This window comes from Chiloscyllium plagiosum, chromosome 18 (assembly GCF_004010195.1).
Source record: "Chiloscyllium plagiosum isolate BGI_BamShark_2017 chromosome 18, ASM401019v2, whole genome shotgun sequence".
In the NCBI taxonomy this organism is placed as follows: domain Eukaryota; kingdom Metazoa; phylum Chordata; class Chondrichthyes; order Orectolobiformes; family Hemiscylliidae; genus Chiloscyllium; species Chiloscyllium plagiosum.
Window position 1 is genome coordinate 55,410,273 of NC_057727.1, and position 25,929 is coordinate 55,436,201.

Below are 25,929 nucleotides of genomic sequence, written 5' to 3' on the forward strand. Positions count from 1 at the left end.
TAACAGTGACCTTGACTTCTTCCTAGATTTATACATGCTTGAAAAAGAACATTTCGGTTTGTTGTGCACATAAATATCCTTTTTTTTTTTGAGGCTGTCTTCATGAAATCCATCAGTGACTGGCTGCACCGCACACTGTACATGGTCAGTAACTTCAGGTATTTGATAGTGATCAGTGAATCCCTGATGGCCCTCACTAGAATTCAAATACAAAGAGAGGTTTCCTATAGCTTCACAAAAGGAATGTAGTTTGCTGCCAGTCACCACATACACCTCACCTCCCAATCATTGAATTTTACTGCTGACATTCAAGGGCCAGTGAACTGATGATGATGCTATATCTGGCACCAGCAGATCACTGGCAATAAAAAGAAGGCAGACTGCAAATTTCTTTTATGGGTCATTCCACCAGCTTCATTCGGCAGGTGTGGTCTGTTTACCAGCACAACTAATCTGTCTTTAGTTGATTTAAAGAAAATAATCCAATTTGAGAGACCACAGGATTAGTATGGCAGAGATTGATCTAGAATTTTCAAACCTTGAGTCAGTTTCATCTGATTTCTACATAAATGTTTTGTGTAACTCAAGTATTATAGAAAATATGTTACGAATGAAGTCCAGTACAATGAAGAAAGGCATCTGTCTCTGGTGTACTTGGTCAGTGTGTTTACCAAAAGATGCATGGGGTTCAAGACCATCCAGAGGTGGCACTTCCTTTGTCTTTGCACTATCAACTTTGTTTGTCATCCAGACCAAAAGTTACAGGAGACTTGGACTCCTGGGGGTCACTTTCCTTCTCAATCCCATATTTGAGTTTGCTTTTGGGTAGCAGAGTTGTGCAGGGGAAGTTCACTGGGTCCATAATCCAGTGGTCAATGAATTGAAATCATCCACTACTACATGTTCCTGTTATCACTGCGAGCATGCATGTGAAATGTTCTCCTACTCCACACGCTCCATTTCTCTGTTAGCTGGGATTAGTGTAGTGTGGTGCTTGATGGGCTGAAGGGCCTGCTGCTATGCTGTGTAGCTCTATGATATTCTCATTTTTGAAGCATCCTCACCCACTCACTGTTTTATGTTTTAAAAGTGGTATGGAAGATTGGAAGGCCAACCACGACTGAATCTCTCTTGGGTGTTAGAATTCAGACAGGCATTATGATTGGGTAAGGTGAAGAGCAATAGCCAATGTTCATTCAAGACACATTTCACACTAGGTGTCACTGAAGAGTAATCATGAGTGGGAACTAAGTTACTTGTCTTCACTCTAGCGATTGTGACTGTGAGCAGCTAACTCATTGTGATGTGGAATCAGACCTGCAATCATCATGTTTGTATGATTTGTTCTTACATAACATCCTGAACATTCACGGGAGTTGTTCACTGAATTTAGTAATATTATTTCTTCACTCTGTCAAACAGCAATTTGCTCTTCTTGGCCACTTATGGTTGCAGACTAACATTTTTGCACTGTTCATATTCTGACACCAGACAGCACTACCTTGAAACTTACAAGATTGAATTTTCCTTGTTTGCAGCTTTAAATGGCTCTCTGCCAAATTTACATTTGCTTGCCTTATAAACTGTTCAGACATTACATCCATAGGGAAATAACTCAGTCAAGCCACAGAGAAAAATCTGTTCCCAACTTAACAACAATTGGCATGGAATTAACTGACAAACTCATAGAAGCCATTACTGATTGAAGTATGATTTGGAAATTATAGTGTTGTAGGAAGTTTTTTTTCCCTGAGGTTGGAATGAACAGTTTGGTGGGACCTTCAGATGTAATCTTATGTCATGTGCATATATTTGATGGGTACCATTTTCTGGAGTTCTACTTTACAAGATATGTGTCAAAACCTTGAAGAGACAAATTTATAGCTGTAGTTAGTTATAAAGTGTGCATCACAAACCACTGTCTGGTACTTTAGTGAAAAGCAATGAGAGGTTCACGGATTTATAAGTACAACAGATAAAAAGAAAAGCAGACAAAAATGATTTATATTGGTGGTGCAAGAATGGGTCTTCTCAATTTTATTTCCTAAATATTTAAAGCAAAATGTGTGTGTCCATGCTATTTGTCATTGCCTTTACAATGTTAAGGAGGAGAAATGCTTACTTTTTGCTTTAACAAAAGCAACATTAAGTCTGAAAGGGAAAACTTGAGCTTTCAAATGAAATATTAAGTTGTCTCTGCTGCCAAACTGACACGCTTTTCTCTCCGTTTTACTTGAGTAGTTCAAGAAATGGAGCAATGTCTTTTTGCGAAATTAATACTCCATTTACCTTGCAACAGGAACAATATCACATTGCCAGATCTGGTTCTAAGATTTGGAAAAAAGTCAATAAAAATATTGCGCATTCCCCAGTGATGTAGTATTTATGTAAATTACATTTAAATTTAATGACGTAAAAGCGATTGCACATCTTATGAAGGAAGATAATCAACTTGACAGCACAGAATTGATTCCAGTATTCTGTTTTTAATGGATTTTTGGATGCATTGTCTCAGGTGTACACTATACATGAATGCACAGACTTTAGTAGAGTCATGACCTTGTACAGTTAGTGAATTTAAAGGGGCTATATGCTCTGCATGAAGTGAAGGATCAAAGCCTAATATGGTGCTATGGAAAAGATACGCTTCTGACAAAATAATACCATTTTATATGTATTTAAATGCACAGAAGATATATAACATGCACATTAATGGAACTTAACAACAGGAGAAGGCCATCCAATCTCACTTATTTTCCATCGCTGAATTAGATTCGGGTTAATTGGTAGCTTGAGTTCTTCACTTGCTTAAAAAGTGCCTTTAATCCTTTACTCGAAAAACTAGGGCAGAGTTCAATATGTCTTTTGAAGATTGTGTCCCTTTTTTCTGAGCCCCCCCCCCGCCATTAAATCATTATTTCAACAAGTCTGACAGCATCGAAAGACAGAAAATCAGACTTACTGTTTTGAGTCCCGCGACCCTTCATTAGGTCAGATAAGTTTATATTGCTTTCCCTGAGATATTAACTTTTAAGATGAAGCTGATCTGGCACATATTACAACAGTAACAGCCTTGATACATGAGACCATATGATCATAAGATACAGGAACAAGAGTAGGCCATTTGGCCCTTCGGCATACTTCACCATTCAAGAGGATCATGGTTGGTCCGACATTCACGTCCACTTTCCTGCCTTCTCTCTCTAACCCTGGATTCTCCTGATCAGCGATCTATCTATCTTAGCAATAAATATACATAAGGATTCTGTGGCAAGGCATTCCAAAGACACTCAATAGTCTGAGAGAAGATACTCTTCCTGTTCTGTCTTAAATCAATGCCCCTTTGTTCTGAGGCAAAAGTGAGGACTGCAGGTGCTGGAAACCAGAGTTTAGGTTAGAGTGGTGCTGGAAAAGCACAGCAGGTCAGGCAGCATCAGAGGAGCAGGTTCCTGATGAAGGGCTTTTGCCCGAAATGTCAATTTTCCTGCTCCTTGAATGCTGCCTGACCTGCTGTGCTTTTCCAGCACCACTCTGATTTAAGCCCTTTTGTTCTGAGACTATGCCATCTGGTCAGAGACACTCCCATGAGGGGAAACATCGTCTCAGCATTTACCCTGTCAAGCCCCTTAAAAATCCTATGTATTTAAATGAGATCACTTTTCATTCTTCTAAACACCAGTGAGTAGAGCCCCAGTCTGTTTAACCTTTGCTCTTAAAACAATCTGTCCATACCAGGGATCATCCAAATGAACCTTCTCTGAGCTGCCTCCAATGAAATAAGAACTTGAAATAAGAGTTAACATTCCATTAGCCTTCCTGATTACCTGCTGCACCTGTGTACTAGCTTTCTATGGACAAAAGTGAGGACTGCAGATGCTGGAGATTTAAATCAAGAGTGTGATGCTGGAAGAGCACAGCAGGCCAGGCACCATCCGAGGAGCAGAAAAATCAACGTTTCGGGCAAAAGCCCTTCATGAGGAATGGTGGGCTTTTGCCTGAAACGATTTTCCTGCTCCTCAGATGCTTCCTGATCTGCTGTGCTCCTCCAGCAACACACTGTCGACTACACTAGTCCCCCACCCCCCACCCCCCACCCCCCACCAAATCCCTTTGTGTTACAATTCCTTTTGGCAGTTTTTCTCCATTTAAATAATATTCTCCTCTTTTGTTCTCCCTTCCAGAATGAACAACTTCACATTTTCCACATTATACTCTATTTGCCAACTTTTTGTTTCCTACTTAATTAACCTGTCAGTATCTATTTGTAAAAAGTTTGTAGTCCTCTCCAAAGATGTACAAGGATGCTAAAATGCTAACATTTTGAATGGCCATGCTAAAATGCCCCTAGTGTCCAGGGATGTGTGGGCTAGGTGGATTAACCATGGGAAAATGCAGAGTTACGGTGTTAGGGGTGAGTTCTTGTCTGTGTGGGATGCTGTTCAGAGGGTTAATGCAACCTTGATGGGCTAAATGGCCTTTATCTGCCCTGTAGGATTTCTGAGAGTCTGTCGTAACCTACTTTTCCACCTATTGTTGTCATACGAAAGTTTGGCTGTAGTACATTCACTTTCTTACTCCAAGGCATTAATACATATTGTAAACAGTTGTAGTCCAAACACTACAGCCATGTAAGCTGTTGTATGACATTAATGTAGCATGGTGCCATCCAGCAACTTGTTCACTCCCTTGACTGATTTGCTGCTGGAAACCATGTCAAGCTACCATTGCCCAAATTCTGGAGATGGGAAAAGTCACCTCAACGGGCCTGAACCAGTCTGGCTATTTTCTCTCTCCACAGGTGTTTTCTGGACTGTGGAGCGTTTTCCTGCATTTTCTGTTCTTAGTTTAGAATTTCTTGTAACTTGAGTTATCAGAATTAACAATTGGAGTATTACAAATGATGGGAATGTTTGCTGTTAGAATTTTGCTGGTGAGAGTCACAAGTGCAGAGCAGAAGAATAGTGCACTTCAAGACTGCTTTTTTACAATGCTTTGCATGACAATTGGGTCGTTCATTAATTTATATTTTGACTCTTAAAATCTAATCTGAGGATGGTCTTCTACTTCTCCAACCCAAACCTCCAACCACATTTTCTTTCCCCTTTCTTGCAGTGCAGCTGCCAACTTGTGTTGGAGTTTAATTTATTCCTGTTTAGTAAGGGTCTGGAGCTAAGGTCAGTCAATTCATTTGAGGTACAGATCACATTAATCTAATTGAATGGCAGAGCAGTTTTGAGGGTTGATTGACTGTTCATCTTTAACTAAGAGATCAGCATCGCAAGTTACCTTATGGTAACTTGTGATGCTGATAATTCTTTAAATGGGATTCTAGTCCGGGCTTATTGGTAAACTGACCACAACCCACGGTCTAACTCACAATCAGGAGGCTAGATCCCCCTGACCAACCTTAGGATACAGCAAAAAATTACAGTATGCTTTGGGGCTTTTTTGATCTCTATATCTTGACAACACTGCAATCATTAAATCAGCATAGATAATGGATTGAACCCAACAACTTGATTATGAATAGCTCAGCTCAGTGATACTGGCCTCCCTGAAATTTTCACAAGTTAAATTGCGAGTCTTGGACTGTCATCTCTCAAATTTTTCAGTTGAGTGCAAGTCTTGTGTTTGTATAACTATTGCATCTGTCAGAAATGTCTCAAGTATGTCATATACAATTTACTTCCTTGAAGTGCAACAATTGTGATACAGACTAATGTCATTGCTGGCTTTTTTCAGAGCCTGACCCTGCAAACAGCAAGGTGGGTATTGATTGACAGAGGATATAGGCCAGTAAATTGGGAGAATTTTCTTCTTGTCTTTGATTTATGACAAAGGACCATTAATAATCCTTTAAACCATGACAACAGGGAGGGTATGTTCTTGATTTGATGTCTTATTTAAATTGTAGCAAGTGAAACAATGCATCATTCCTTAAGCACTGCAGTGCCATGTCAATAATCCGGAGAAGCAAACCAAATTTTAAATTATTTACATTTTTTAAACTTGCCATGTGGGGTCATTTGAGCGCTTCAGAAACTATTGCAAGCAAAGAGATTTCGGCAACAGGAAAGCAAACCTTCTGATTTGAGGCACAATGTAAGCCCCAATGTTTTTACAGTGCATTTCCTTTCGTATGCTCAGTCTTTAAGTACTCAGTTTCTCAGATTTCAACTGTTCTCTCTCAAAATACTGATATCTCATGAAAGATAATCTACTGTGAAAACTTTGACATGTAAAATTTCTGGTCATATGCACACTGTTAATGAGTGTTCCTCTTCATGTCAAATGACTGTCTGGAATGACAGTCATTCATTGTGATTGAAAAGGTGATTTATTTTAATATTATAGCTCTTAAAAAGAAACACAAGTCCATATGTTCAAACTAGTTTGCTATCAGTCACCCCATAGCCACTGATTAAATGTCACTTTTCACATTTCTCTGCTGCTGTGTTTTGGAAAGGCAGAAGACCTTGCATTCACTAGAAACCTTTTATCCAGTGCTCATTCAAGTAAATAAATCAGTCACCGTAACTCCATTCTCATGACTGCATTCAACCCCTTTCTTTAGTACATAGTTATCTTGTGTGAAATTGAATCTCCCTGAAATGAAGCTGAGATTTGCCAAGCACCATGTTAAATCTTCTGCACTTTTTGTATTGAATTGAAGAGTAACCTTCTTTCCTTTTCTGTTTAGATTCCGCAGATCAGTTATGCCTCTACCGCGCCAGAGTTGAGTGATAACAGCAGCTATGCTTTCTTCTCCCGTGTCATTCCACCAGACTCTTACCAGACCCAGGCCATGGTGGACATTGTGAAGGCTTTTGGATGGAATTACGTGTCCACATTGGCTTCGGAAGGAAGCTACGGCGAGAGTGGAGTGGAGGCCTTTGTGCAGGTCTCCAAGGAAGCTGGTAAGAACTCTCACTTCGACATCGAATACAGTTATAATTCCTCTCTGGAGTGGACAGATTTTTATTCATCAGTGCACTTGGTAACTCTTCAATCTTAATCAATGTACAGCATAAGATTAGGGTGCCTCAATCAGTTTTGTTCTCATCAATAAGCATAGATGGAACAGTGCTTCCAGGTCAAATAGAATAAAAATAAACACAGTAATTTCAAACATTAAGTTACAAAATTTCACAATAATACAGAAGTTACATTGACAGAAAACAAGCAGGAAAAGCAAAGTAATTAATACTGATTGCAAAGGTGGAAGAGGCAAGGACATGCTCCTCCTGAACTACAAGCTGCCAGAAACATCCAAACCTGCTGGACCTGGTAACTTGCAGTTTCTATCATGTTTCCAGGATGCTCAATGAAATAAAATAGCTCCCAATGTTTGCAGAATGGAACCTTATTTAGATATCATAATCACTGAAACACCTTGCCAAAGTGAGCAATTTGGATAGTCTCCAAATCCCCTTTTAGTGGATTAGTGTGAGGTTTCCTATGTTTAGCCATTTAAATTTTACTGTTCTCTGTAATCCCACCTCTACTCCTTTCTTGCTAGCAGTGGTTTAAAATTCCCACTTGAATGTGATCAGGTGCACACACTTTTATTTTTCTTCTCGCTGACAATGTAACAATTGCCAGTAAATCCAATCTTTCCTCTTGATCCACTGAGAATGTGTCATTCTCATGCCTTTTATCTGAGCTGGTTAAATGGCTTTAATATTTTATTGTGTGCATTACTTAGTGCACTCAAGATATGCTTTCACCATAGCATTATACGTTTTGTGTGACTTTGTGTTCAACATTGACTTTATCCAATTTGTTGAGTGCTGTTCTACAATGCTCATGTATTGAGCTCTGAGTTTACGAAGAACCCTCTAACAGTAGTAGTACAAAGTTACAGTTGACTAACATTTGGTGTATTGTACCTTTGCCACCTCTAACGTGGTTTAAAGAGTACTCCCACTGTCCTTAATTGCTAGTCCTGTATTTATCGGTTTTAATTACTTGTCTACTTTCACCTTCAAATCACAACATTGTCTGTGACAGGCCATGAATACAGATAATGTCTGGGCATTGAGGTTGTGACAGGCAATTGATTATTGCTATTAGGTGGAACTTGGACGTAGAAGTCTATGCTAGGGATGAGGGGCAGGCGAGGGATGTGGTCTATCAGGCAGCTGGTAGGCGTGGATTGGTGAGCTGAGTGAGGTCAGAATGCAGAGGCTCACTCACACATGGATAGCGTAAGAAAATCAATGGCTAATTCATGGTTCTGGCTGTGGGGTAATAGACATCACAGAAAGCAGGCAACAATTTCTGAAAGCTTTTAGCCTCCAAAATAATATTTGGTCTGAGGCAGTTGATGTTACTGCCGCAAACAACAGATTGAGGGTCTAAAGTATTTTTAATGAATACTAAAAGCAACGTAATACAAGCATTAATTCAGGAATGACTTGGATGTTGCTGTCAAGTGAAATAAAACAATAGTGCAGAAAGTGAATGACAGGAAATATTTGCTGTCACAGGACATTTGACACAATATTTGGAAAAAAGCTTTTAAAATATGTTTCCCTTCAAGGGGTAGTCGGGCCAGTATGCAGACAGGCCCAAATAGGATTTGCAGGTATTAAGTGAGATTTATTTATTCTCTCAATGCCATAATTGAAATATTCTTTCTGATTAAGCCAAAACGTATGTTGTGGGAATTGATTTATTATCCATATTTTTGTCAATGTCTTATGAAAGTTTTCAAACATGATTTTCTGCACCTGAACACCTAATTAGTTTTCGCCCGCACCTGAACATGAATTAGTTTTCTCCATGCGTCATGTTATGGGAAAATGCATTTGCCCATCTTATTTGTGGCTATTCAAGGCATTTATTAAAATGTTTTGAAAGTGGATTACAGCTAGTAAAATGAATAAATAACCCAATTTGAATCAGAGCAAAGAGACAAATAGAAATCTTTAGTTGGAAAATCTTTCCTTCACAGTCCTTTTGTATTCAGTAATTCAATCTGAGTGATATCCCTAGTTGTGGAATCTCCCGGCAATTCATAAAGGTGTTAAATTCTAAATCATTGCATATTTTTAAAATGTGCCTTTTAACTCTAAGTGACTTTTAACATAGAATAGTAAGCTTAGTGACTTTTCTTTGACTAGAATAAATAGTTTGAGTCAGAATTTTATATCTTTGCTATTCAATTTTCATATTTTAAGAATTATACTTTGAATATTCTAAGCTGTTTATACCACCCCAAAGTGGTAGACAGGAGAGAAGCGTGGCTGTAAGAGCTGTTCCTTTTTATTTTGAGATTTTGTTTTCAGTGATTTGAGCTGATTTCCTCAAATTCTTGGACCAGTAATAACTGTCTCTCCAAGTTTTTGGTTTTGCTTTTGGAATTTTTAAAATAAACAATTCAAAAACAACAATGTTTAAAACTGGAGGAGAAGAGAGAGAGAGAGATTGGGAGAGAGCACATGGGAGGTTGGAGAATGGCTTGAGAATTACAATTACAACATTTAAAAGGCATCCGGATGGGTACATGAATACAAAGGGTTCAGAGGGACATGGACCAAATGCTGGCAAATGAAATTAAATCAGATTGGGATGTCTGGTCAGCGCCAACTATTTGAACCAAAGGGTCTGCTCCCATGCTGTACGACTTTATGACTCTGCATAGCTAACGAATAAAATTGTTTCTGTTTGGCAGATTGCATTATCATTAAGGAATACTGACTTCATCTGAACATGCTTTTGTACAGGCCATAGTGGTATAGATTGTATTGCATTGCATGTTATTTCTGTCATGTGCTGTATGGCAAAACTGACAAATTGTTCAACTTCCTGTCTGATTAAGTTTGCTTGCCAGGTACGTCCAGTTGCAGAGGGTGCTCTTTTAATGTTCATCTTTCAAGCTAGAAACTTGTAAGGGGTGAGAGATCATTTAAAGACTCTCTTGTACATTTCCCCACATACTTGTGTTGACCTGTAAGTTTGTATTTTCAAATGTAGTTAGCACCCCAAACTGATATTTGAAGTAAATGTATTGGAGTAAAAGGATTAACTCATAATCTGGGCAAGGCTTGATTTTCTGCAATCACTGTCAGAAATATTTTCAAAATAGTTAACAGACGACAAAAGATGAGACAAATACTGTTAGATAACAAAGTTGGTTATTCAGTCTAGAGCAGGTATTCCCAAACTGTGGTACCCCTTGGGTTCAGGAAGCATGCCCAAGGGGTGTCACTGAAATTTGTATCCAACACAAATCCTTTAATGCATCATTTTTTTCATTGAGTTATGTTTGTAAATATTTAAAAAGTTAGGATGCTTCCCAATTAATTATACAAACATTCTATAAATTATTGTCCTCAAAAGGAAGAGCATGTGACATGGCCAGAAACAGATTAGTATGTTTGCCCTGGGGAAAGTGCTCTCTGCTATTTGATCACCAGCAACCTTTCAGTCAGCAATTTGAGCTTCTGAGTGCTGTTTGGTTGTCTCTTTGAAAAACCTGGCCACTTTCAAACTGTTAGGATCACCTGGGAGCACTATCTTATCTCGGGGGAGGATGGTATCACTCTCATGTCCCTGATGTTTCCTGGAGAAACAAAGTAACCTGCTCACAATATTTGTGTGTGCAGAAATCTCGGCTGGAGATGCATTTCAGGGATCTGGAGAAATGGTGCGGTAAATTGCTCCAAACGTTAATCGTTTACCCTGGTTTAGAGCAGGTTTCAGTGTATCCACATGGCTACTGCAGAGAAATACAAGCACATTGCCTGCCCTGGTTTCACATATTATATCCAGAAAGGAGTTTGGCTGCTCTGAGATTTTGTTGACGATTATTACAAATTAGCTGGGTAGAGCCAACTGATCTGAAAGTTTCATGGTGCTATGCCATGCACAGCAGGGTATTTCAGAGTTTCTAAATGTTTTTATTTGAAAATTCCATCTCTTATGACCCTAACATCAAAAGGCTAGATGTCATTTGATAATTCATTCATGAAATATATTATTTACCGATTATATAAATGTACAGTGGTCCCAACATTTGAAGGGGTATTGCCTTTATAAGAAAATGTTCAATTGACTTGAGTAGCCTGAAAAACAAAAGCAGAACAAAGTTTGCATTCATGTGGCATCTTTAATAACAATACAAAATATCCAAAGGAAGTTTGCAAATTGAGATTGTCAGTGAAAAGGATTCATGCCATGGGGGAAGAAGTTAGTATACCGTAGACAAATCCTGATTACAGAAGGTCGGTTTTGAGAAGGTTTGTAGAGGAGTTGTAAATGCAGGATATACAGAGCAGGTTGGGGAAAGATCAATGTGTGGAAAACAGCTTTATGACACAACGTGCATGCTAGTAGGTATGCAGGACCAATTGTTTGATAAGTGAAGTTTGGAAGCCTTTGGTCTAGAGTATTCCTGTAACATAAGGGCTATGGGAATGAATAAGAGAAAGTTTTGATGAGTGAAATTCCATGCAAGGAGAATGTGTGAGAAAAATGTGAGAAGAAATTATTCCAATGAAACTTCCTAAAATGAAATTTAAGTGGGAAGGCATTAATATGGCAGTAAAGAAGGAGGTCAAGAAGTTGAAGAGGTTTGCAACAGATAAAGAAACAGTACTCAAAAGTGGCAGTATTCAAACCAGAAAAATCACCTGGAATGGATCAGATGCACCCTTTATGCCTGAAAGAAGTAAATATGGAAATGGTCATGGTTCTAACTATAATCTTCCAATACTTGTCAGTATGGGAGTGGTACCAGAGGACTGGAAAATGTAAATTGCAAATATTGCGCCCCTGTTCAAAAAATAAGGAGAGGAATGAGCAGGAATATACGCCATTCAGCCGAATGGAGAGAATTAGTCAAACACTTGTTTGGGAGAGAACTAATTGGCACTTGGAAAAATAAAATGTTAAAGGTGAGTTGTGTTTCACGAAGCTGATTGAGTGAAATAACAGGATAGTTGAGCGTAGTGCATTTTAATATGTGTATGGTGGGCTTTGAAAAGACATTTGATTAGTACCACACTATGGGCTTCAAGTTGGGTTCACAGGGCTATTGAGTGAAAAAGGCCATGTTTATTTACTACAAAATTGGTCAAGATAGAAAGCAGAAATCAGTGGCGAGCCATTGTTTATCGGACTGGAGGGGAGTGTTACAAATAATAAAAGACTTAAGTTAGGTAGAGGTATTTGAGAAAATGTTTCCTCTCCGAGAAGGAAAGGTCAAAGAAGATTTAATAGAGGTGTTCAAATCAGGAAATGTTTTGGTTGCTTAAATGTGGGAAAACTCACTTCAAGTGGCAATAAAACTATTTTGAGTGGCAATAGAACCAGGCAGAACATAACAGATACAGATATTTTTGCAAAGCAAGTTGTCATGTTTGGACGGAACTGTCTGAAAGGCTGATGGAAGCAATACATCAAAAGTAACTTTCAGAAGGGAGTTGGGTAAGAGTTGGAGCCAAAACAAAAGCAAGGCTGTAGAGTAAGCCAGAGAAATGAGAGTAATTGATAGTTGTTTCAAGGCGCTGGCACAGACATGATGTGTTAAACAGTATCATTTTCCCATATACTGTCATTTTATTGGAATTCCATATGCTCACAATGAATGAAATGTGCTTTTTAAATTTAATGGTGATTCTGTTTAATGAGAATCAATTATCAGCAGCTTAGATTAAAAATTGGAATTGTTTAGGGTACTTGGGTGCTTGCAGCTCCTCTGTATTTAATTCGCAGACACTTGTCACATATAGTCGAATGGACTTCAGACTGACAGATTATTGGGTGGATGAGTGCATCATGTCTGAGTATAGTTAATAGACATCATTATCTCTCAGCCTGATGTTATCATTCTTTTCCTCTCTGTCTGGGTATGAGCGAACAGTTAGAATGTTCTAACTAATTCAGAAATTCAGCTCAAGTCTTCATCGGTAATGTTTTAGTGCTGTATCATGGATACCCAATGGAACACCTCCAGTCTTGGGTTTTGAGCAAGTGGCAATGAACAATTCCAGATCCATTTCCCTCAAAATGATTTGAAACTATTATTATAAATATTGCAATCCATCCATTGGCTGTGCTAATTAGCTCCCATTTTCCCACAGTGGCCTCTTTAGCTTGCTTCAGGAGATGTACTCCTTAATAAAAGGAGCATAGGGGGCTAATTGTTGAAGGATGTAGAAATCTCGTCTCATTCCAATACATACTATATTAAAAGGTTGGACAGTTTAATAGGATTTTTGTTTTGTAACATGCAAAATTGTTCTAGGAGCTATCAAGTATACTCAGTAAACTGTTTCACTGTTATTTTTTCCCTTATCACTTTTAAGCGACTTGAATCAAATTGAAGTAGGAAGTTTAATTAGGAAGGAGACTAACACTTATCAGATTTTCTTTTTAGAAAGCATTCTTGGGATATGGGAGGGCTGCAAGTTTATTGTCTATCTCTAGTTTCCCTTGAAAACATGATGGTGAGCTTTTTTTAAGCCACTGCAGTCCTTGTAGTGAAGATATTTGCATAATGTATTGAACAGAAATTTGCAGGTTTTAGACCAGCTGTGGTGAAGGGATAGTGGCAGGCATCAAGAGCCATTTATGTGTGATTTGGAGGGGGTGGGGTTCCTAATATCTTTGTCCTTCCAGGAGATGGAAGTCATTGGTTTGAACTATGACCTGATGGGACTATTTTAGAATGTTTCTTCCTTGTTCATTCAGTAATAAAAGATTTCAATAGAAACTGAATCCGCTTCATCCATGTCATGTTGGATACAAATTCAACAAATGCTAGCAAGGCATCATATTTTAATTTCTGTTTGCTGTGTGGTACAGAATTCCTACAATTAAGTTATTATTCATTCAACACCATAGAGAAAGATGGAAAATATTTAGCAATTTACTTATTACTTTTGTAGGTTATCACAATGAACTTGTTTTATTTACCACTGAAATAGAGTCCGATTCAACTGATGCCAGATTAAATTTTAGGTCTACTCAAATTCTGTATGTCAGACCTGTTTCTTTTATTAGTGTGCATTCTCAAATCAATACTAATAATAGTTAATGTTTGGATTAATAAAATTGCCTGATTGCCAGTAACAATTTTGATCATAATATGATTGGAGTTCTATTTGGTTTTACAATTGGTATTTGATTTGACAACACTACAAATGCTGATCTTTAGTATTTAGCAGAAAAGAGTCAGAAATAATGATGTATTTATAAAGCACTTACCAGGATGTCTCAAATAGCTTCACATGTGAAGTGAATTCATATTGTGTATTATGTCTCAAAATTTCATGTTGTTTTAAACCACTGAATGCCTTGAGCACATGTATGTCTGCCCAATATCTCACCTCGTATCATCATAATATAGAATCAGAATGGTTACACCTCAAGAGGACAACATTTCGTCTGTCACTGTGCCAGCTCTTTGCAAATAGTTTGTTTAAAAGTTCATTCTTGAAAGTGGACCTTGCTGGTTGGGCGAGCATTTATTGCCCATCCCTACTTTCTTTTGGACTGTATGGCTCCTTAGCCATTTAAAGGAGCAGTTAAGCATTCACCATGTTGCCCTGGATCTAGAGTCATGGATAAGCCAGACAATAAGGATAGTAGTTTTCCTTCCTTGAAGGACATGAGGTTTTTACAAGTGATTGTGGTTACAAGGTTGTCATTATGCCAAGTTTTTAACTGAATTCCAAGTTTGCCATTTACTGCAGCCTGAGAACATTAATCTGGGTTATTATTCCAGTGAAATGACCACTTTGTCACTGCCTCGACTTGAGTTCTGTATTGTCTGTGTGTTTTAAATGAACAGCTCACCTGCCCTTCTGCCAAGTCCTGGAAGTGGGCTTGGACACCTCCTAACTTCTTCAGTTAGTCATCCCTCTTGTTCTACCATTTCCACTTTGGTGCCCTATAGGGAGACCGGAACTGACCTTGTGTGTGTTTCAGGTATGATCAAACACTCACGAACGGGGCAATATTCTTAACTGTATATTTTCTATAAAGGATGACAAAACTGCATTAATTCTTAGTTGAGGAACCTGACTGCTACATACACAAGCAGAGGATGTCCTAACACATTATTGACTCTGATTATGATGTGTCGGAGTGCAATATTCAGTTGTCTGCAGAGGGCAAATGTAGAGAAGCGAAATGCAGTTTAAATAAAAGTAAATAAAGCGTACATTTGTAATACATTGTCTGATGAGGCACCGATTGTTTTAGACAGTTTAACAAACACTTAGTGACTTGGGGGCCTGGATAATTGGTGAGAAATTTGTATTTTGGAAGACAGAATTAATGTCATGGAATGGAAATCATTAAGTTGTCTCAGGCAGGTCAAGATGCTTTGCACACTATGGCATCCCTTTGGGTAGTTGGATGCTGAACAAGTTGTATTTGAGAATGAAATTCCCATTCCCTTCCAGACAAGGAAGCTGCTTATAAGAGGAAATGGGCGGAACATTCTCTAACAATCTTGAAGTTCATTTTTGTTTCCAATGTTCATTTGCCATCTCTTTTCATTTTTATATATTTAAAGAAACTCTTGCTGTCCATCTTGATATTACTAGAAAATGTACCCTGAAAGTTCATTTTCTCCATTTTTTTTGTTACCTTTTTATTGGTTTTTAAAACTTTCCCAATCCTTTGTCTTACCATTAAGACAACATTTACCTGAGGTAAGGCAATATAATTCCACCTTAATTTGTGGAACAATGGAAAGGTATTAAATGGGACAAGTGCAGGAAATTGGGATGAGTGTGGCTTTCATGATAGTTATTGTCAGTACAGACTGGATGGGCTGAAGGGCCTCTTAGATTAGATTCCCTACAGTATAGAAACAGGTCCTTCGGCCCAACAAATCCACACCAACCCTCCAAAGAATAACCCACCCAGACCTATTCCCCTACCCTATATTTACCCCTGACTAATGCGCCTAACACTAAAGGCACTTTAGCATGGCCAATTCACCTGACCTGCACATTTTTGGATTGTGGGAGGAAACCAGAGCACTTGGAGGAAATCCACGCAGATACAGGGAGAATGTGCAAACTCCAAACAGTTTCCCGAAGTGGAGCCACTGTGCCACCCCTGTGCTGTATGATTCTATCATGATGATGTTTGCATTTTTAAAATAAAATCAACTGGACATGAAGCATTTCTTTCAGATCAGATTTCAGAGAGGGAAGCCGGTTAGCTGGAGCATGCATTATTCCCAGTGCCATGTACTAGTTAGCATAAGAATAGGAGCATTGATTGATTGAACATGTGGCTAGAGAACCAGCAACAGACAGAAATCGTTAGATTCCTGATGCTTTGGGACCAGTTCTGGGACAATTGACTATGTACAAGCTGTATAAGTTACACATTAATACAGCTGATTGTTGTATCTCATTGGGAGTGCTATTGCAGTTGGTTTAAACTAAATTTAGGGGTAACCAAAGTTAGAAGAGTGTTAAATTAGTAACAAAGAGAAAAGCTGCAAGTGAGAATACAGGACAGAAAAAAAAAATAAAGCCGAATATCAAATATGCTTCGGACAAGGAATGATCAAAAGTTAAAGCATAGAGTACTCGAATGCATACGTTGGTCCCAGGAGACTTATCAATCTTTAGCCCATTAGTTTCCCAGTACTTTTTAATTCCCCCTCTGGTCGTTATATCTATTTCCTTTCCTCTTGATTATTCAATATTTTTGGATGGTCTTCTCCCAGTCTCAAAGTCTGTAAGTTAACTTGTTCAGCTTGAAAGTTTGTTTTCAGACATTCTGTCACCATACTAGGTAACATCATCAGTGAGAATCTCTGGTGAAGCATTGGTGGCATGTCCCGCCTCTCTCGTGTTTAGGTATAGGTCTTAGTTTCTTAAGGTGATTCTCACTGATGATGTTACCTAGTATGGTGACGGAATGTCTGATAAAAAAGCTTAGCTCAGAGAGCTAACTTACATACTTATCATCAACCTGAGCTACAAATCATCTCAAAAATTGCTAATTGACACAAAGTATTTATTCAACACCTCTGCCATTTCCTGGTTCCTCATTATTATTTCCCCAGCCTCATATTCAATGGAGCTTATTCACTTGCTTTCTGTCTTTGTTTTAATCTATTTACAGAAGCTCTTGCTGTCCATCTTGATATTGTTTGAAAATTTATCTTCAAAGTTTACTTTCTCCCTTTTTTGTTGTCTTTAATTGGTTTTTAAAGTTTTCCTAATCCTCTGCCTCATTAATCTTTGCAACATCATATGTTTTTCCTTTCAGTTTGTCACCATCTTTAAATTCCAGAGTTAATCATAGTTGACTCATCCCCTTCCTTGAATACTTCTTTCTCACTGAGTTTCTCACTTTGTTGTGAGCCATGAAGTATTTTCTTAAACATCTGCCATTATTCCTGAGCCATCTTTGCTGTTAAACTCCTAAATCAGTCCACTCCAACCAGTTCTGTCCACTCCTTTGTGTCCAACTGTTTTGTTTTTCTCTCTTTTGGGCTCTATCTCCACCTGTTGTTTACTCTTTCACTCCATCATCCGTATAAAGACATCTTTTTCGTAGCTATCATCAGTTCTGAAGAAAGGTCACTGGATCCAAAATGTTAACTCTGATTTCTCTGTACAGATTCTGCCAGACCTCCTGAGTTTTCCAGCAACTTCTGTTTTTGTTTCAAATTCCCAGCATCCACAATGCTATTGTTTTTTCATTTTTAAGTTGTCATAGAATCCCTACTGTGTAGAAAGAGGCCCTTTGGCCTAAATTGTCCACACTGACCCTCTGAAGAATAACCCAAACAGACCCAATCCCCTAATCTATTATCTACATTTCCTCCTTACTCATGCACCTAACCTACACATCCCGGGACACTATGGACAATTTACCGTGGCCAATTCCCCAACCTGCACATCTTTGCATTGTGGGAAGAACTGGAGCACCCATACAGACACTGGGAGAATATGCAAACTCCTCACAGACTGTCGTCTGAGGCTGGAATCAACCCGGGTCCCCGTTGCTGTGAGGCAGCAGTGCTGATCACTGAGCCACTGTGCCGCCCTGGTTGTATTGCCTGACCTCATGGTTCAATGTAAAAGTACAAACTGAACTTTAAAACAATAGTGGAGGATATCTCCTGTTGTCCAGGTCTATATTTCTCTCCCAATCTGTTTTAATGATGCTGGTTATCTGGTTGTCATCTTATTTCTCAATGCAGTAACTTTGTGTGTAAATTGACTGCTACACTTGTTACATTGCAATAGTGACTAATGTTTGATTGTCTAAAATGTCTCTGTAATATGGCAGGTTTTAAGTGTCTGAAACAAAGTTACTCAGTGTTTGTCTTTGCATTTATAATCTGCCATAAGTGGAGTCCTAGTCTTTTATCTGGCTCCCACATGGGCCTCCAGCTCCTTTATTTCAGCTGCATGTACCTTTTGAGCAACAGGAGATAGAAAGATTTGAGTTCACTGCGGTCTTCTGAGGTGTGGCTTGGCAACAGGTTTTCGGGCATGTTTTAGATGTCACCAGCTACAAATTTCTTTGTATAAAAAAGGGATTAAGAAAATGCAATCTTTAGTGAAAAATAAAGTAATTCACAGCTGCATCTCCTTTGTATTATTTTTAAAATATGCATTTTTCTGATACTCCAAATGAAAGAGATTTTCATGTACTTAATTGGTCTGTTAACCTTCACAGCACAGCCCACTGTAATGATCAGCCAGAACTTGCAGCAAGCTTTTCATCTCTGCTTGTTAGCACTAACCTGTAATGTAACTCATTCCCAAACAGCAGTCAGGAATATCAAATAAAATGATGAGTGTTCTCCCTTTTGAAGATGCTGATATTTGATGCCAGTTTAAAGAAAGGTGAGACTGCAGTCATTCCAAACATGCCATATTCAGTACTATAAGATCATCTCTCCTGGATTCATGTCAGTCTACAATTCAATGTGACCTCTTCAAACAAGGGGCTCAGTAATTAGCACTGCTGCCTCACACAGCACCAGGGTCCCAGGTTTGATTCCAGCTTCAGGTGACTGTCTGTGTGGAGTTTGCATGTTCTCCCCGTGTCTGCGTGGGTTTCCTCCGGGTGCTCCGGTTTCCTCCAACAGTCCAAAGGTGTGCAGGTCAGGTGAATTGGCCATGCTAAGTTGCCCGTAGTGTTAGGTCACTTAGAGGGAAATGGGTCGAGGTGGGTGACTCTTCGGAGGGCTAGTCTGAACTGGTTGGGCTGAAGGGCCTGTTGCCACACTGTAGGGAATCTAAACTAACCTAATCTAAAACTCAGAAGTTGATTGTGGCACCTGACTATAAATTGACATGAAATTGATGTGAGTGATTCTGTACACTATCCATTATTGACACACTCTGGTAAAGTAGTGCATTCCTGGATATAGAAATTGCTTGAATAATGCCTTCCAGAATCTCAAATTCTGCCCTTGAAGCAACTATGGGAACATTGAGACTGTCACAAATCTCCTTCTGGAATGTGCCATTGCAAAGGAAATCTGGAGAGAGATTCAATGGTTTTTGTCGAGGTTCGTCCCAAGCAGTTCTGTGACCCAGGACTCTATGCTCTGCGGCCTGTTCCCCAAGGTTGTGCACCGAGACAAACATTGACTGTGCTTGGAGCACCCACCAACTCGGTCTGCCCAAAACTTGTTGGTCCCCCAGAACAAGGGGTTGAACTCTGACTGAATGTTGCAGACTGACACATTCCAAGGTCCAGGATTACATGCTAAGGGACACCCTAAAGCTGCTGCCAAGGCGCAGTGGGGAAAGTCCGCCATCTAAGGTCTTTCTTCTGAAATTAAATGGAGGACATACAGTTATCTGGTCCTCCTGGTGCCTCAAATGCATGTCAGTATAGTCTGGTTCAAGTAAGAGATGCCTTTGGTTTGTTGGATAGAGTCAAACTCCAATGTTTGCTTCATTGATCTGCTATTGTACAGAACTGAATGAAGTTTGTAATTGTGTGTGTGTGTGTGTGTATATATATATATAATATATATATATTTTTTATAAATAAAGTATATTTTTGAAATTTAAGAAAATTCCTTCCAGAATCTGTTTAGTGTTATGGGATGGTAGGTCAGAAAGGCCACGTGGAGCATATATCCTGAGATATGTGCAAAGTCAGGAACATGCCATGTGTTGCACAAACATATCTGCAGGAAGTATAACTGCTGCACAAACCTGACCCCCAGGTTTCAGAACTTGAGCACCAGTTAGAGACTCTTGAGCAAAATGAGGCAGGGACTATGTGGATTACGAGAATTGTACAGACAGAGAGGCTCTATGAGAAAACCAGTCAGTTTTTGTTGTTTGTTAAGTCTGTCTTGCTTGCCAATCAGTGTTGCATATTCGAAACAGGTGAAAATGATAATTTCTCCAGGGAGTGAAGCCCATGGCACTATGAGTGACTCTGCTCTATGGGAGAGGAGGAAGGAGGATCCAAGAACATCAGTTATAGGGGATTCCAAAGGGGATCATATTGGCATTTCTGTATCACAAAACATAATTTTAGGGTAGTAGGTTGAGTCCACAATGACAGGGTCAAGGATGTCACTTGCTATGAAAACTTGGCTGTAGACATCCTTCTGGGCCGGGACCATCCATGACATTGGAAGGAAGAGGGATAAGTTCTGAAACTCACTGAAATCTAAAAGAACCACCGCGAGCAGTTATCTCAGGATTACTCCCAGAGTTGGGAATCTGTTTAGCTCGGTTGGCTGGATGGTCGGTTTACAGAACAGTGTTATCCCAACAGCGTGGGTTCAATTCCCATCACCAGTTTGAGGTTCCTTTTGAAGGACTCTCCTTCTCAACCTCTTCCCTCACCTGAGGTCTGGTGGCCCTCAGGTTAAATTACTACCAGCGCATAAGCGCGCGAGGATTGATTGATTGATTGAATATAGGACTGGAGAACTGATGTGGGAGGGAGGGCATCAGATTTCTGAGGTATGGGACTGGCTCTGGGTCAGATTGGATGAGTGAAAGCTGGATGGCTTTTAATTTCACAGGACTGGGACTGATAGCTGTCAGATATGTTTGTGATGTTGGAGTCAGTTTAAATTAATTTGTCAGGATGGGAACCTGAGGAGCAATCAAAATTGCAAAGAACTAACGTTGGTAACAGGGTATTTAAAAAAAAAAAAATTGCTAGGGAGATTAGGAAAAATAAAAAACCAAGTTAAGCATCCAGTATGCTTTGAAATTGGAGTGATGTCAAATAAGATAAAGTTGAAGGCAATCTACCTGAAAGAATGCAGCATCTGCAGCAAGATAAATTATCTTAAGGCACAAACACAGTTACAGAGTATGACCAGGACTGGGAGTCAAATATTCAAGGATATTCAACATTTACGAAGGGAAGACAAGAAGGAAAAAGATGTGGAATTGTAATGATAATGAATTGCGTTCAGTAAAGGTGTACAGAGGAACCTTGGTTATCCAAAGGGCGCATGCGGGCTGTATTTCATTCGGTGAATCGAATTCCGGATAATCGAATGCCAGATAACATAGTTTAGCCGAGTATCGGGATCTTGCGATCTTGCCGGACAATCTAATATTCGGATAATCGAATGCCAGATAATCAACATTTCTCTGTATTCCAGATCAACAGAACAATGTGTGCAATTAAGATACAGCAAGAGGCAGCAGATCTTGATTGGAGTTATTTATAGGCAACCAAATGGTTGGTAATGTGCGCATGATGCTAATCAGGAAATGAGAGAAACGTGTAACATGGGCAGCACTATTATCATGGTCACTTCAATCTGCCTATGCACTGAGTCAGTCATTTACGGTCTAAAACTATGGAGGACAAGTTGCTGGAGTGAGGTGAGGATGGTTTACTAGAAGAGATTTGAGGAGCCATCTGGAGTGCATGCTGTTTAATATTACATAATGAAAAGGAGCTAATTAACAAACTTGTTGCAAAAGAACATATTAGAGATGGGTGACCACAACATAATAGAATTTTACATTATGTTAATTTGGAAGCAAGTGGGTCTACTTTGAATAAAGAAATTATAAAGGCATCAGGCGTACTTGGGCAGAGATGGATTGGGAAAATACATTAAAATGCATGACTACATAGCTAATGGATAATCTTTAAAGAACTATTATTTAACTTGTAGCAACTACACGTTCCTTTCAGGTGCAAAAACCCAAAATACAGTCTTTCAACCGTGACTGACAAAGGAAGTTCAGTTTTGTACAAGATTTAAAGAAAAGATATATAAAGTTGCCAGAAATAGCAGTAATTCTGAGGATTGGTGGTTTTCCAGAAAACAACAATGTACAAAGAAGCTGATAAGGAAAGGAAGAATAGAAGGTGAACAGAGCAAAAATAATCAAAATCGAAGACCCTGGGAGTTTCCATAGATACTTAATAATGGAAACGTCTGGCTAAATTGATGGTCCCTTAGAGGCAGAATTAGAATTTATAGTAGGGGATAGAGAAATGGCAGAGAAGCTAAATGATTGTTTTGTGTCTATTTCCATTGTATTAAAATATCAGAAATCATAATCCAAGTGGCTAGGGAGAGAGAGGAGTTGAAGGAGATTAGTAGATTACTCTGAAGAAAATAACATGGATGAAGGTTGATAAATTCAAGATCTGGTCATCCACATCCCAGAGTTTGTAAGGAAATGACTATTGAGACATTGATGCTCTGGTAGTAGCCTTCCAAATTTCTTCAGGTTCTGGATCAATTCCTGTGGATTGGAAGATGACAAATGTCACCCACTATTTAAGATGGAGGGAGAGAGAAACATGGAGACACCAGATCTTTTAGCCTTACATTAGTAGCAGGGAAAATACTAGATATTAACCTGGATGATGATGGGCATAGTCAGCATGGATTTGTAAGCAGGTAACTGATTTGCAATGCTGATTGATGTCAATGATATGGGTTCAACACCCACACCAGCTGAGGCTACCATGAATAATTCTCCTTCCCAACCTCTCCTCTTGCCTAAGATGTGTTCAGGTTAAACTCCTCATGAGAGAGCAGCCCTCTGGTCTGTTAAGGTTATGGCGACCTTAACTCTAATATTGAAAGGTGAAGGTGTATAATTGTCTCTTTCTTATTTAATTTGCATGTGTCAGTCTTTTTGTCTGGGATCCAATATTATTCAACTATGACTCTGGCCATCACTAAAATATCCATCAAATCAATTGAAGGCAAGTAATCTTGGGTGATTAAAGATTTAAACTGATCACTTATTGATCCATTTGATGACACCCTTTCAGGATGGTAGGGACAGACTTCCTCCTGCTACCCTGACCCCAACATTTTATCCTGGCTTCATGTGTCCATGGTGAGGACAGAATCTCCACCACTACCAAGAGAGGTTCAGTTCTGTGGGTGCCTTGCAGAGAAGATATAAATTTGCAGCCCAGATAAGGAGGAAACAGAGTATCAATGAATCAATGGGCAAATTTAAAACCAGTACCATATATGTTCATAGTCGGGGAGCATATCGCTGGGGGTTCTACTAGTGATGATATGCAGAAATCATGAAAATCAGGCAATTTCTTTTGGGCTGTCTGCTGTCATTTACCTCCGGCAGGTTGAATAGTGGGCAGTCATTTCATAGCTAGGATAAAGAGGCAACTATACAAAATCATTTGCAGTAAGCTGTGAAGTCCAACTTCCTATGTTTATGACTGCTTGCTCATCCAATCTAAGGGCAGGATAGAGAAAGGAAAACAAACTAAATGTCTTGAACATGCATGTTTGTGACCCAGTTATCTTTGATTCCATGTGTGGGATTCAAACACACAACTGAGTCAGCCCTGAAATCTCCACAGAGAGATCTGGCACCTGCACTCGTGCACAAAATAAATCAAAAGCCAAGTTAAAGTACCTTGCAGACAAATTTAAGATTTTCTGATTGGTGGGATAGATTTCAGTCAGGAGTTTCATTCACAAGAATAAAGACATGCCTTTTTTTTAAAGAACCTGTTTTGTTTGGAAAGCAATGTTGGGGTTTTCTGAAGTGCTTTGGATACATTAAGTTCTATTTAATCAAACATAATCTAAGTAAATCATCAACCTGATTTTAGCAAATCAGATTTTTGAAAAGGCAATTATCTATGGATTGAGTCTTAGAATATAACATTCACTTCATTTCAGTGAACAATGGTATAACTAGCTGGAAGCTATTGAGTCTGCTGTCAGTTGGCAAGCATTCTAAAATTAACAATGAATGTGCTTTCAAGCAATTAAACCACATTATTTAGTGGCGAAAGTAGAGGAGGGAAGATCAGTTGGCAACAGGTCTAGTCTGTCTGCGCCCTCATAACCATCCAGCAATAATAACCACCAGTTGCCTCCTATCGATCAGCCCAAATGAAGTTGTGGAGCTGTTCCATCTATTGTGTGGACAAACTGGTCTACTCTGATGTTGTGTGGACAAATTGGTCTATTCCAAGCATGTTAAATGTACTGAAATTACAGGCAATTAAGATCAGATTCCATGTCTGATCCATGCAATAGCACATGCGGTGTCGGTGCTACCAGGCCAATCTCTCACATTTTGGGTTCAGAAACTTGAGATGCCAAAATGGGGCGATCATGCTTATAGTCCCCTCCCACAGCTACAGCCCTTGCACTTTGCCATCCATCAGAGAATGTGAAAAATTGTTTAAAATATTACGGTTTTTCAAGAAATGTGCAACTTTGCCATTGAGTAGCTATGACCTAATAGACTGGCACAACAGGTCTGAGGAGCTATAACTCAAGTTTCTCTGTGCAGGTAACCAAGAGACAACCTAACAGAGGTCAGTCCAGTTTGTGGCATGCGGAGGATGCAAGTTTTGAAAATTGGGTTGAGACAAAGGGGCATATTGCGGTAATAGGGACGCGCTCTGCCCCGCCCTGCCCCACTGGAGATATTCCCCCTTTAGAAATGTGGAGTAATGATGCGTTGAGAGAATTCATCACCATGTATAATGATGCCATTGCCGTATGATCACGTAGAGAGAACTGGATGGGAGCAGAAGCTCTCGAGGATTTTGAATATGTATGTGCAGAGCTGTAATAGAGTTCTCCCAGAGAGTAAGGTTTTGAGGAAGGATCACTCGAACATAAATGTTAACTCTGGTTTATCTCCACAGATGCTACCACACCTGAGCTTTTCCAGCAATTTCAATTTTTTGTTTCCGATTCACAGCATCACCGTTTGTTTTCCAGCTTTACTTGCAGTGTGTATTGCATTTAAGAAGCAATACTTTGGGAGAGAAAGAGAGTTTGACGCTATGCAACTGACAAAACTGGATAATCAACACCAGCGTTTATGTTTGCTGCCTCTCTCCTTAGAAAGTCTGTACTTGGTGTGAAAGGTTGCGGAACTGACAACTTGGTAATGATCGGGGTCCAATGCTGTCACCTTTTTACTCTTTTAAATGAACTGTAATGGTTAAGACAGCCCCTGGTGAGGCACTGCAATGAAAAGTGTAAAGGTCAGCTGAAAGTTACAACAAAAGCTCATCAAAATGTCTTTATCAGGGATGATGATGAGCCCCAGCCCTTGTGTGCCTGGCAGTCTTAAAAGGCCTCAACTGTGTTGGACTTTGCATGGCCTCTCTTCCTGCAGACCCATAGCACTGACCATCCCATAGAAGAGGTGCAGACAGTTGGGTGCTATGTCACTCTCTTAAGCATGCTGCTGGGAGCTGTTAATGGTCGCTTTGGCCAAGCCCAGGAGCAGACCCACATGGAGACCCTTTGAATAAAACAAAAGGGAATAAAAATACATTAGGTAAAAACAATGACTGCAGATGCTGGAAACCAGATTCTGGATTAGTGGTCCTGGAATAGCACAGCAGTTCAGGCAGCATCCGAGGAGCAGTAAAATCGACGTTTCGGGCAGAGAGCCTGAAGCGTGGAGAGATAAGCTAGAGGAGGGTGGGGGTGGGGAGAAAGTAACATAGAGTACAATG

The 25,929-nt window shown here is 39.4% G+C and overlaps 1 protein-coding gene across 7 annotated transcripts in view; it reads left to right on the plus strand.

Moving 5' to 3' along the window:
- Positions 1-25,929, plus strand: part of LOC122559107 (metabotropic glutamate receptor 7-like) — a 736,921-nt gene that overhangs the window by 208,681 nt on the left and 502,311 nt on the right. For all 7 annotated transcript variants that reach the window (XM_043708410.1, XM_043708414.1, XM_043708411.1 and 4 more), the window contains exon 2: positions 6,701-6,917. In XM_043708410.1, the coding sequence (XP_043564345.1) occupies positions 6,701-6,917 (217 nt within the window). The remainder of the gene's footprint in view (positions 1-6,700; positions 6,918-25,929) is intronic.